Genomic DNA, 13,617 nt, shown 5'->3' with positions numbered 1-13,617 from the left:
ATATATTTCACATATAGATGTACCCCTGTTTGTCTCCACCTCTGAAACTTTCAACTTTGTCAGTCTATGTTCACATCTCTTTTATCAGCATGCCTTTCTTACAGAATTGCTCCACTTGCTTTTCTTGTTTCTTGTCGTCAGCTGGGAGATCTCCTCCAGCCCTCAATTTATCTGTCAGTTTTGGATATTTATTTTCTTTACATTTTATCTGATTTTTCTTTTCAAACATGGAGTGTGGCTTCTCTAAGGCTAAATGGCCTTCAGCGATCAATGTTTAAACGGTCCCTAATGTGATAGGGCCATTCTCCTAATAGACAACGAGCTGTTCAGATTACCTGCAGTTCCTCTGAGAGGACTATCCAATTACAGCACCTGGTGTAACTTTAAACCCAGAATCCGTAATGAGTAGTAGAAATGGCTTCAGATCATTTTTCTGGGTGAATCCAATTGTTTAGATTGCTCTCGGCATCCCATGGCAAGGCGTCTGCAGGAAAGAAAGGTGCCTCCTTGCGCCCTTGATCCTGTACCTCCACCCAGCCTCTGAGATCAAGAAGGACCTTATGGATAACTTAAAGCATCTGTGGATAGTCAGATGGCATCATGATGACATCGTCGTTGGAGACCGCCTTCTGTTCTCTCATCCTGAGCCCAGTTCTCATCGCCGAGGCAGTATAAGTAAGGATGAGCTGGGATCTCTGCACCTCCTCTCTGCGGGGAGACAGCTCGCTCGGCTCTGCACAGTCTCTCCCGTGCACCATCGAAATGCCCTGAGTCCGCGGCGAACCAGGGCTGGCGTCAGCTCAGCCGTGTGCTCTCCGCGCTCCCAGCCCTACGAGGGTTTTCACTCTCTGCTGAAGGATGAGGTATCTCAAAGATTGGGTCATAAAAGCCAGTCCTGAGCACTGAACAGGTTTTACAGTTCATAAACTGGGGCTATATTGTAGTTATTTAATAGCCTAGTGAATAAGGAAAAAAAAAAAAAAAATCCCCCTTGGCTCAGATGAAGTCCTCAGAGTTTTTCAGAGCTACCCTGGACTTGCACCAGATTTTTCTTCTTACGGGCTTATGTTTAACACCAGGGGAGGAAAATGCTACCCTTGCAAAACTCATCTGTCCAAGCCTTTGAGAACTGGTCCATATGGCAATGCGTACGTGTGCTACACCTGATGCCAGGTACCATATGTGTGGTAAGAAACCACAGTTTTAATTGTGTACTCTCCTGAGGAATAACAAGTGTGATGATTTATCAGGCATCATATCACAAGGCAGTAGCAGAAAACAGGCATTCAAGCTTAGTTTCACAGGTGTTTCCCTTCCTGGCTAGAGAACCTGGTCCTATAATCTAAGATATATCCAGAGCAGATTACTGACATATCATGTCAGTACTGTGTATCAGTAAGTCTAGTTAAGAGATCTTCTGAAATACCCATCAGGAATGGCCTTGGACATGAGGCACTCTCATGTTTATGTTTCTTTTACTTCAGCTTACAGTTTTTTCCCCATCTTTGATCAAAGATCTTAGCTGACACGACCTCAGGCTGATGGACTGGTGCTAATGAACTTTCCAGATTTCTTTTTCTCACATACCAAGTCTGCTAAGTCTTTTGGCTCTACAGCCAGAAAAGACAGCCAGACGTGTTCCTGATATCTTGAAAGGCCCGTAAAATGCACATGGTCTGCAGAAGGGCAGAGCAAGGTGCAGTTACCCCGGGCTGTAAGACACCACAGAAAAAAACAGTGAGAAAACTGAGCTGTCTCCTGAAACTCGTCTTCATTCAGCAATGTCTTCATACACAATTTATTCTCCCTGCTGCTTATGAATGTCCTTTTTTGAGCTGGATGTGCATGCAATGTAACATAAATACACTTACATATACTTACGCATGTATCTTTCACATAACACTATTTAAGTTCTCCCACACAGCCATAGGACGTCTCTAGAACAAAAAACAAGCCGAAGAAGATGAAATACTGTGCAGACAAATAGGAAAGATGAAGTGTGGTATCTCTGTATTCCCTAAGAAAAATATTTATCTCTAATATTTACTAAAAGCTTTCTTATGTGAGCCAGATGCAAAATTTCTGGGGACATGAGGGTTTAAAAATGACTTAATATTTTCAAATGTGTATGTGAGTTGCATAAAATACATGGGGTTTACAGCACTATAAAAATGCATGCATAGTTTGCAGCATAAATTAGGTTAATAGCTCAGCATAAGGTCCCTGTTTGGGGGGGATTTATTGTGGGAACTCCCACCAGGTTTCCCCCCAGCAGCACTGATGCATTTGAGCGGTAGCAATCTGTTGTGCTGCTGCCCTCTCAGTCCTGGCTGGTGTCAGCGCCTGAACGCGCGTTCGCTTTCCCGGCAGACATCGCTCCTGTTGGTATTTTGCAGCCGGACGGATGACTGCTTGCCAGACCTGAGAAGTGATGTTGCTCATGCCGTAGCGGAATTGTGCCGAATACGTAAACCTGTCACTTCTGTCAGTACGGAGTGGCGGCTGTATTGACCCCGGCTGAGGCTGAACCTCATCCCATTCAGGTGGCAAAAGCAGTGCCAGAAGCACAGCTACAATCCAGGAATTGTTAAGAAAGCAAAAGCTGGGCGGCAAGAAACTAGGTTATCCCCTGGTGTTATGTTTGTATTAAAAGTTTAAAGCAGAGAATGTTTGGGTTTAGCTTAACTCCAAAACACAAATAATTCTTACGAAATTCCAGGTACTTGGAGATAATATGTTTTTCTTCTTTTTTTCTAAATTTATGTTGGGAATTGGGATAGGATACATCATAAATAATTCCCAGAATTCAGTATACAGTATTGTGGTACATACCATATATCCAGGGAAGTACTGACATTGGAGAGCATTACAATCTCATAATTTAAAAGTAATTTTTAACCTGACACACAGGAAAATTTTGCATTTTATATCATTTTCTTGGTATTAGAAGCAAAGCAGAAGTCTTGTTGGAAGGTCTCTCCTCTGCCCAGGCAGATGCCCCTGTGCAGGCAGGGGCTTTGCATCCTTCGCTGCTGTTCAAAGCAATAGTAAATAAAATTTTCCTAGAAATTGATTCAACCTGGCCAAAGCGGAGCAGGACAAGGGCCGCGAAGTGAACAGTAACAGAGCTGGTTTGTTTGCAGAAGGGGTTTTTTTGTAATTTATTCCTATGAACAACATGGAAGAGAAAAAAATTCATTCTCATGCAATTTCTGATATCCACAAATTATTTCATTGCATTTTATGAATGTTCACTTCAATTCACAATAATTTTCCAATTTCAGTCTTATCTTTCTACTTTACATAACCAGTGCTTACTTGGGCTCTTTTGCGTGACAGGCATGGTATATTGTGCTTATTAATGAGTGCTATCTTGCTAAGCGATGCACTGTTATAATTGATGTTTTGAACCTTGCACACTTTAAAAGATTAATCCGTGAACAGACAAGCAAATGAAATTCACTGCTGTGATGGACATGAACATAATACTTCTACTTAGTTCTCACTACCTAGTTCAGATTTTTGTCATTGCTCCATAAGTTGCAAAGTTATTAACAGTCAATTAAAAGCTTGTCTGTCTGGGAAAACACTTTCAGCAAATCTTTTTAACCTTTAGGCCTATAATTTCCAGCGTCTGTAGTCATGACTGCTATGATATATTGTTTTAAGATAAAAGTTACATTTAACATTTTTTGGTTTATTATGTGGTGAATGCCTTGTGAGGAGTCTAAAAGAATTAATTTGCTCCCCACCTAGAGTGCACTTCTCAAAAGACACAGAAAGACAAACTTTGACCCAGGTAGCAGTTTTCATCCGAAGGACATCAGAGGGCTCTCTGCAGGGCAGGAACCACAGTAGGGAAAAGCTGGGAGGTGCTGGGATTTAGAAAACTACAAAAATTTCTGTGTATGCTATGACTCCATGTCAAGTGGAGATAAACTAGCTCTCGAATCATATAATTGTTCTTGCTCTCTAAAACAATTAATGTTCTCAGTTACGATGCACTAAGGAGTTACGTACGCAAATATTTCAGTTTGGCCTTCGTTTTGTTTTAGTCAGATAGACCTCTGCCTATTTTCAGTAGCGCTCACGCTGGCTGTCCTTATTTCTGCGTAACAGGGCAAACACTGAGGACCTTATTTCTTGGGTTCTGGTCCTCTGGGAGAGGAGAGCTATTATTTAATTATTAATTAATATGACGGAGTGTTTATTAGGGCACAGGATGAAAGCACCGAGTGGTGTGGCGAGCAAGCCCGAAAGGGCTTTTTCCCCGGAGGTGGGATGCGGGGTGACCCGTAGGGCGCCCACGAGAGGTGGTCCCCTCCGGGACAGGTCTGGCTGTGGCAGCCCTGGGGGTGCAGGGGACCCCAGCTGATGAGGTTTACCATCCTCCACGTCCAGCTGGTGTAGATACAAGGGCGAAGGGTCCCTGGAAAGTGAGGGCACCTGTGATGGGAAGGTGGTGCCGGGGCCAGGGCAGCAGCGCTGGGTCAGCTGCCCCAGGGCTGGGCTCCTTGTCCCTTTGGCTCGCCCTGGTAGCTGGCTTTGCTTCCGATTGCTGCCGGGGAGCGGGTCTCCTCCCAGGTGCAAACCGTAAGCCCTAATGGACGGTGAGACTCTTAAGGCAAGGTTTTGGCTGAGGACTGTGCATTATGTTCTGTGAAGCCCATCAGGTATGGAGCTGGGCTAGCAAATGGCTTCTTGTGGCTCTGGAGGCTGCTGAGCCCGACTGCGGGGCAGGAGAAGACTCTTGGCCAACCCGGGAGTTTGGGGGGTGTTGCAGCCCAGCTTGGAGCTGGGGTTTCTTAGCAAAAGCTGGAGGAGCTGCCCGGCTCCCCTTGGCTGTGTATTATCTGCAGCAGCCAGCAAAACCCTCCTGTTCACGTGTTGGTGAGGTTTCGGGTGTTTTGTGCTCAGCTCCCAGTGATTTCTTTCTCTGATTATTTCATTTCAGCAAAACCCTTTGAGAGCGGGCAGTACCTGGACATCTACGGAATTACAAGAGACCAGGCTGGGGAATATGAATGCAGTGCAGAAAACGATGTCTCAGTCCCAGATGTGAAAAAAGTAAAAGTCACAGTAAACTGTAAGTCGTGTTGTTTTTTAATCACTAAATCCAATGGAGAAGAGGGATGCGGCTGAGAAGAAAAGTCTAATGCAGTGAACTGCTGCTTGTGGTGAAATTGTAGTGTGTTTGGGTATTGTATGACAGTAACAAAATGACCTGTGCTATTTGATGTACGAGTTAGTCTCACCAAAGGAAGGTAAAATGAGATTAAGGTTCAAATCCTCCTTTTGTCTGTCAGGAGGACAGCAGCGCTGGCATGCTGTCACAAGCTTTATAGCAGGTGCTCTCGCTGGGCTGTGGTGTTGAGACTCAGTTTTTGGAGTAATTTTCTGAGTAATTACCTGAGTAACTTCTAAGGACTGCTGTGGTTGTGGGACAGAAGCGTTTCTGATTTAATTTGTTATGGCTGTGCAATAACATAAGGAGATGAGAATTTTTTTTGAAATTATTTGGGAGATTAAATGGCAGTTGATCTCTGTGGAAATTTGAGGTCCTCCCAGGAGAGGCAACAAATAGTTTCATGCGGTTGCCCAAGTGTGAAGGCAAGATGGACTTTGCTGCTGCCCAGTTCTGCTACAGTGATCCCAGATGGAACCGCCAAGGTAGCCTGTTACTGTCCCTGCAGCCCGTCAGGTCAGGTCTGACCTTCTGGGATTCTCACACTGAGGAGGTGTTTCTGACTTGGGACTGAATTTGGTTTAGCACTTGGTATGATGTGAAACATTCAGAACAGTGTTCTTTCTCCCTCCAACCTGTTTAAAAAACAAACAAACAAAACCAAAAAAAAAAGGGAATAACTACTCTGATTCATTTTAACTATGAATTTAAGTGCGATTACCCAGCTTGTAATTTGTAATTGTTCCTGGTTTGAAAATTGCTGTGGTGTCTGTATTGGCCACAATTTTTTGAGATCTCAGCTTTGTGTGTCTCTCCACAGATGTTGTCTCTATCGATACGCTGTAGGTAGCAAAGCCCCTTGTCCCCTGGTCGCTGCAGAGCTGGAGGCAGCAGTCGGGGAGGTGGGTTGCTGATGGGGCTGCCTGTGCTACCGTGGCATTTATGGGATGTTCCCACATTCAAAGCTAACCAGGCTCTCCACATCTATATGGCACCAGGGTACTTGCAGTTTGTGCTGTCCTGGGACGTGGTGGGTCAATGCACTAACGCTTATAGAATAGCTGGATCATACACTGGGTCTCGCAGGCAGTTTTCTGTACTGCTTGGTCACACAGGCTGGTGGTTCTGGCTGCAGGTCTGTGGCCGTCAGTCCTTGCTTCACAAGTCACAAGGACAGACTTCAACTGCAGAGCAGCTCGAGGAGGCTCGTGCAGAGTGCATCGCTGTTCTTGCTCCTTCTTTGCCCTCATTGACATGTTTCCACCTACATCAGCTTTGCTGAATTTCTGAAAGCAGACAGTGCTCTAAAACTATAGACTATGTGGGAGGAAAAACCACAGTGGATGGTGTCTTATGGAACAAACATCCTGGCTTGTATCAGAAATCGTGTGGCCAGCAGGACTAGGGCAGGGATCGTCCCCCTGTACTGGGCACTGGTGAGGCTGCACCTCGAGTCCTGTGTTCAGTTTTGGGCCCCTCACTACAGGAAAGACATGGAGGGGCTGGAGCGTGTCCAGAGAAGGGCAACGAAGGGGCTAATGGGAGAAATAGTGTGTCTGTGTCGAGGGATGTGCAGGCTCAGAGGGTCACACTCCTGTTTGGTGCAGACTGCAAGCAAGGGTTGCTCAGGTTTGACTGCAGCACGCAGTGTAAGGGTACTTCTGTCTGCAGTAAGAAACATGTTACAGGCTGCTAAAGCAACCAACAAGCTCGGTAAATACTTGAATAAAGTGTCCAAGCTGATCTTTGTCCCGATTTGGCTATCTGGGCTAAGCTGGATGTGCCCTTGGCCATAGCGTTATGTCATATTCAGGCAAACTTTGAAGCCTGCAATGGGGACATGCAGAGTGTTTCTTTTTTTGTTTGTTTCTTACAACTGAAGAAGAAAATGGAGGGGACAAAAATAAAATTGAAGCAGTGTAAAACTAGGATCTCACTGCAGCATGAAACAGTTTGTATATGTGAATGGTTTGTCGTAGTCAGCTAATTGCTAATGCACTTCTGTTTGGATTTGTATGTTGTCCCCTAGCCAGTTAAGCGAAATGCAAAAGCGCTCTGAACATCTGCTCGCTGCTGCTGATGCTCATCTGTTCTGACCAGGCAGAAAAATGGCTTGTTGTGTTCGGGAGAGGGTCCTGCCGGAGCTGGGTGATGCTGGGAGAGCTCGCCCTGCTGCCATCGGCCCCGTGGGCGCCGCGTCGGCAGCGGGTGGGACGTGCCGCGGTGGCCGGTGCTGCCGGGGTGAGCTTCGCTTCCCGGCACTTTGGTGTGGGCAGCCCTGTTCAAAAAGGGACGTCGTGCGCGTGATCAAACCGGCAGAACGATGCCTGTTTGCTGTCTGTTGACCTGCCCTGGCAGGCCAGCTTTCCATCAGTAAAAGCCAAGTATTTCATTTAGGAGAGCTGTGGTTTTTCTGCTGGTCACTGTTTACAAGAAATTTTTATCAAATTTATTTTCAAGTTTAAGTCTGGGAAGATCTTAATGAAAGAAATATAAAAGAAGAGAGGAAGCCTTCAGGTCATTTTGTTACCCTGGGTCAGGCGGTTTCCTTTGTCAAGTGTTCTTCAGTCCCGTTTCTTAAGTTGTCTGTTCATTTGTCTAGCAAAGAGCAATGCTTTCTCCCTCCACCCCCCCAAAACAAATCCCATTCCTTTATTTTCTGTGGTTTTGCAAACTTACTTAATTCTCCTGCTGACGCCCTGTTGCGTGGGCTCAGCACCAGCTCCGCAGCCTCTGCTGCTCCTCACCCACGCTGGTGTTACTCCGTGGTTGTACTTCTGGTGCAGGGATGTTGTGCCCATCTGCCAGGTACTTCCACCATGTCTTTAATTGCACTTACTCACGACTCGTTCCTTGGTGAGCGTCACCGAAGCCGTGACCAGCACACCAAACTCTCCTCCTTTAGTCTTACGGGGATCCCGTAACTTCACAAAACGTCTATCGCCTTTCCCACCAGTAGTTCCCACCTGTAGAAAATACTCTTGGAAGTAATGTGTGTGGCTTACGCTTCAAGTCCTGCTTTTGCACCCTTACGATCTGATCGGGTATGGATGGCCGTGTGCTGCAGAAGCATCACTTCATCGCAGAGTCTGAGCAGTCCCTGTTTCATCTCTGTCCCTCCACCATGTGTCATACAGTGACGTCTTGACATACGATCTCCAGCACGCAGAATGATGACGGTACCGCACTACATTTGCATGAATATGATCGCTTAACTGCTGCTTCTGACAATTTTTAATACTGTTTCACTGTTATTAAAAGGAACGTTCTTTACTGCAGACCTGATAACTGTAGAATAAATCAAGGTTTTATTGTGCCCAGTTAATAGAATGTATCAATGAGCCCTGAGCGGTTACGGTGGATATAAGCATAATTTTGAATATGGATATTCATCGCATATAGCGGTTGTTCAGTCATCCAAGCATGTACAAGAAAATTACCAGGTCTAAATTACTTTCTGAATTTCAAGTTTCTTAGCTGGGCAACTTCCAACCATACATAAACAACCAGCTTGCGCTCTGCCTTACAGCACATATATTATAACTCTAATGACTTTACAGGGGTTTTTTTCTTTATACTGCTTCATATTGCATAATTTACATTTCCTACTTTAATTTATGTCTGTCCCCCATAATTTCCCTTTCAAAAATGGTGGCTTGAGAATCCATGGTGCATTTGTCTGCCTGAATTCTGAGGGAGGAAGGCGGGGGGGGGGGGTGAGAAAAAAGAAATTGGAGCTGCAGGTTTATGAAGAAGGAATACTATACCAAATCGAGTTAAAATAGATAAGATATAATCCAATTTCATTTCACAAGTAAATCTTATTAGCATTTTCCATTACATTTTATAAAGCAAATACTGATTTATAGATGATAATATTAAACCCTACTTTGAACGAACCAGTGTCTGGATTAGCAAGACTTTAATATGTCATCTGAAAGCTGGTCTGAAACTATCCATGTGGTGCTATAGCTTTCCTGACTGTCTTCTGGTTTATTAGTGCCATACTTAAAAAGTACTAAAGGCAGCTGCTAAACGCAAGATTCTCTAGAAGTGTTGAGGCTATGCTGAGATGATGCAGAATGGGATGTGTGCATCATGGAACTGGCATTAATTTTAATTTATGCAAAATTGTCAGCTACCTAAATAAATAGCAAACATGGACTTTCAAAGTGGAGCTGTATTGCAGTATTCCTTTCTTCAGACAATATACACTAAGGGTCTGGTCTTCTGTAACAGTATCTTGAACAGCTCTGTTGAAGCTGGATCTTGCAGACTTTACTGAATTAAGATCAGGTGCCTTTGGAGAGGAAAAAAGCCATTCAGTTGAAATTAAAAGACAATAATTTAATTTCAGCCTTTATGAACCCCATCATGCTGCAAATTGAAGGCCAGACTCATCGGTGCTTACCAGGGAGGTGAAAATTAGAGTTCCTGTGCCGAGGAAGCCCAGCTGGCACCAGGAAGCACTGGTGTGGTGTGGTCCCGTCGGGTCTGTCGGTTTGGCTGTCTTGGGGTCTTCCTGGCAGCGCAGGAGGGAGGACAGGTCTTAATTTCTGAGCCAGGACTCCCAAGTAGTTTTTCTGGCACAAGTTGCTTCGAAGGAAATGATGCCTAGTGCAGCCTGGGCTCAACCTCCAGCAGGTCTCCTGCCTCCGATGTGCTGCAGGCTACAGAAGAGAAAGCTAGTCTGCCAAATCTTGTAGACAGTAAATACAAACAATATAAAGATAACTCAAAATATTCTAGCTACCGAGCCATGTCTGCTTGCAACAGCATTTCTTTGTACAGATATTTTTCATTGGATCTCGAAAATATTGAAAGAGGAAAATGGAAGTGAATAGACTAGATGATAACCTGTAAAAACTGTATTAACCTTGTAAGTTGTGCTCCTGAATCGGTGTTGCCAATAGATGTTCGCCCAGTCCCTCCGTAAGGCATCTCCGGTGATGGCAGCTCCATGGGTAACATACTCTAATCTACTTAATCACAGTCCTTAACTGAACATTCGTCACAGTGTCTAATGTGATCCTTCCTTGCAGAATTACAACCCCGTTCCTCACCTGTCCTCCGAGGAAAGGAGAACAGATCAGTCTCACTGTTGGAGACGGTGGACTTGTGCTCCCCATGTTTACCTCCTGATGTTCACCAGCCCTGATTCAGATCAATTGATCAGGGTTGTTTTCAGGGTTCTCGTCTCTGATAATGGTATTAATGACACCCACCACCACCAGTAGCAGGCCCAGGACTGGTGTCCAGCGGAGCAGAGCCTCCCAGACAACACGCGCTGGTGTCGAACGGAGCTTTTAGCCAAGCCCGGCTCGCTTGTGCGTGGGAGATGCGGTCAAGCGCTTGCTGCGGTGAAGCTGTGGCATCCACTGCCGTCCCTTGCAGGAACTGATGACCTGAAACAATCTATTCTTAACAAACCTGTGGGTGATTGCTCATCTTCTTGTTATCTTCCAGGTGCTTTCACATCTTTGATTGCTTGAACAGCATTTATAGGGGGATTGGAGGTAAATGGACTGGCTTGTAATTCCCTGGCTCCTGTTGCTCCCTCCTTTTCTGAAAAAGGTCCGTGAAGGCTGTGTTAGGTACTTGCCCCCCACTTCAGAAGTAACACTGTAGCTCTGCATTTGCTTAATCCAGCTCTTGAATATATTTTTGAAGTTCAGTAGGCCAGCTGGTTTTGTATCAGTTTGGTTTCTTCAGTTACTTGCTGCATTATACTTTCCTTAACCTGAAATATAAAACAATTAATTATGGTCATTGAACTGGTCAAATTCTGTGTCTGGAACAATTCTGCCTCCCTTACCCTTTCCTTTTTGTGCACGTGTTTCATGTTCTTCAGTGAATCATCTAAGTTTTGGTTTGGGGTTGGGTTTTTTTGCTCCTTTCGCCAAGTTTTCCCCTGCCCTGGAGCCCGGGGCTGTGTGCTCAGAGCAGGCGCTGCATCACCCGGGTTGCGGTGGTCCCGCTCGGGTCCAGAGCAGAGGGACCCTGGGCTGCTGCCCACCCCGCCAGGCTCTGGCGTCCGAATTCTGCTGCTGGTTTTCAGCCGGAGCAGTGTCAGTCCTGTGGGATTGGGTTTTCAGGGAGCAGCGAGCCGGTCACGAAAGGTGTCTGCTGTGCAGACCTTGTGCCCCCTTCCTGCTGTGATGGCTTGATAAGATATTTTATGCTGTGGGGGTTTTTTATAGAAGGAATGTGTGAGTTTTTCTTGTATGAATTTTAAGTAATGTGTTTGTTTTTTGCTTGGACAGGTTAGGGTTTTTGCAGAACAGCTTATCTCATTAGCATTTCTTAGAAGTCTGCCTTACTGTTGCTATGGTGCTTTGCATAATATTATGCATAATACTCTGATTTTACTTTGAAATCAGACATACTGTACAAGCCACTCTAACCTAATTATATCTGTAACCTTAAACCTATTGAGGAAAAACATTATAGGACTTCAGTGTTTGTTGGGGCTCCTAATACCTGCACACGTTGCTGTGACTTCATTTTCCCAGAAAGTGTCTTTGCTGTAAACGGTTGCTGACCTACGAAAAACATTTCCTTGGCAAGGGTGTTTATTTTGGATTCAACAAAGACAATTCCCCTCAATCAAGGTGAATGTGTTGTTAAATTAAAAAGCAAAGCCCAAATATTTTCCAAAGATCTCTGTCCTCCTCTGCTTTGGTACCAAGTATGAAATTATTCAGAGCAATTTGTAGTTTTAATTTCCACTTTCTTCTAACATAAGAGAGGGGAGGAGGGGGACTTCTGTGTAAGCATAAACAAATAACTCTGATTCTTTCAGGTTTTAATAGCTACAGGTGTGCAGCTTCATATTTATATCCCTGACTAAATTTAGGACCTGGAGGTTATGGTCAGCATTGGCTTTAGGAGACCAGGAGTCATTTTGTTGGAGAGACCAGTGAGTCTACATAAATGTATTTTGATCCATAAGTGCAACTACTTTTTTTTTTCTTAAAACAGCATGGACAATGTATTGAACAGTTGTATGCATTTGTGTCAGTCTTTGGTTTTGCAGTATTGTTTGTTTGTTGGCCAGCCTGAGAAGGAACATCCTTCCTGTCTGTTGTACCAGAAGTTTACAATAGCAACTGCACTCAGGGGTGCTACATCTCGCAGCCTTAGAGGACCTGAAACTTAATCACAAATGTTTACTGTTGGTGAGGTCACTTCCATCCAATTACAGAGTTCTTTCTTTTAAACCAGCTAAAACCAGTTCTCTGAAAGAACAAAACTGTGGAGGAGAAGTTACTGCTTTTCTTTACGGTGTCATTTATATCAAGTAAATTCGGTCGTGTCAACTCTTCAAACAGAATTGCACCCACATGAGATGAAGTCATATGTTCATATTTGACCGTGGAACAGAAAGACCTTATCTTGGTGTTGCAGTGGTTGATATTCTCCATCTGGCTGAAATTCACACATTTAAAACTGCATCATGTAGGTCGGTCTCTCTTTAATTGCAAAGTATTTCCTGATATTGTAACGACAGAGAGCAATTTGCAGGTACTGAGCAGCCACAATTCCCACCGACTGTTTCAAGAGGTGTATGGAGCCTTGGAAGATTGAACTTTGCAATACCCTTCTGAAGTATCAAAATTACACTCCGAAAAGCTAAAAGCACTCCGGAGTGCGGTTTCACTGGCTTCTGTGAAACATGTTTTCCTAAATTCTCAGGTTACCATTCAAAAATGGGGTTTTGGCTTCAAAGTCACACTGGGGACTCCTGGAAATCTGACTACTGGTTCATATTTGATTCTGTTAATGGATCAGTGGGGCTTATTGCAGTGTGAGCTTTCCAGAACGTGACTCTGTTCTGTTCGAGCCTTCTTGGTCTCGGACGTGTGGGTGAGTGTAATGCTGGTGCACACCACGGACTTGCGTGGTGGGTCAGAGTCTGCAAGTGTAAGAGATGACCCTGGCCAGGCGTCAGCTGTGTCCAAAGCATGACTTCAGGCTGCCCCCTTTTCCACAAATTTTCTGGTTTCTTTGGGAAGAAGGCTGCAAGGATTGGTCCCCTTTTGTTTTGCCCTACCTGGGGAATAGGGGTTGTCCTCCCTTCACTTTTTTCATCTGAAAACTGTTGCAAAAGTTAGAGTTGTGCTAACATTTTGAATTGTGAGAATAGTGCTGCTCCGTGATGTGCTGCTGGGGGACTGTGGACTGACTTCTCAAAGGACGTGTTGGCAGTCAGCAACGCAGGCAGGTCAGGAGTGACGTGGGTGTGGAGGTTCGTGTATTAGTCCATCAGGACCATCTCTTGACTTGTTTTTCCTGTTATTGTTAAATATTACCTAATTCTAAAAATTGGATTCTCTGTGCTGTACGGATGTTGTAGTTCAGTAGTTATAACTTTTACATCTGAGCTACTATTTCAATGAAAAAGACGTAGGAAGGCCTTCAGAGGAACAAGG

The 13,617-nt window shown here is 44.7% G+C and overlaps 1 protein-coding gene across 1 annotated transcript in view; it reads left to right on the top strand.

Annotated features, from left to right (window-relative positions):
* NEGR1 (neuronal growth regulator 1) overlaps positions 1-13,617 on the top strand; it is a 296,169-nt gene that overhangs the window by 199,392 nt on the left and 83,160 nt on the right. The window contains exon 4 of the mRNA XM_052801771.1: positions 4,955-5,086. Within this exon, the coding sequence (XP_052657731.1) occupies positions 4,955-5,086 (132 nt within the window). The remainder of the gene's footprint in view (positions 1-4,954; positions 5,087-13,617) is intronic.

Source organism: Harpia harpyja, chromosome 11 (assembly GCF_026419915.1).
Source record: "Harpia harpyja isolate bHarHar1 chromosome 11, bHarHar1 primary haplotype, whole genome shotgun sequence".
NCBI classification, from domain to species: Eukaryota; Metazoa; Chordata; class Aves; order Accipitriformes; family Accipitridae; genus Harpia; species Harpia harpyja.
The sequence above is the reverse complement of the archived record's forward strand: the minus strand, read 5'-3'. Positions and strand labels throughout refer to the sequence as shown.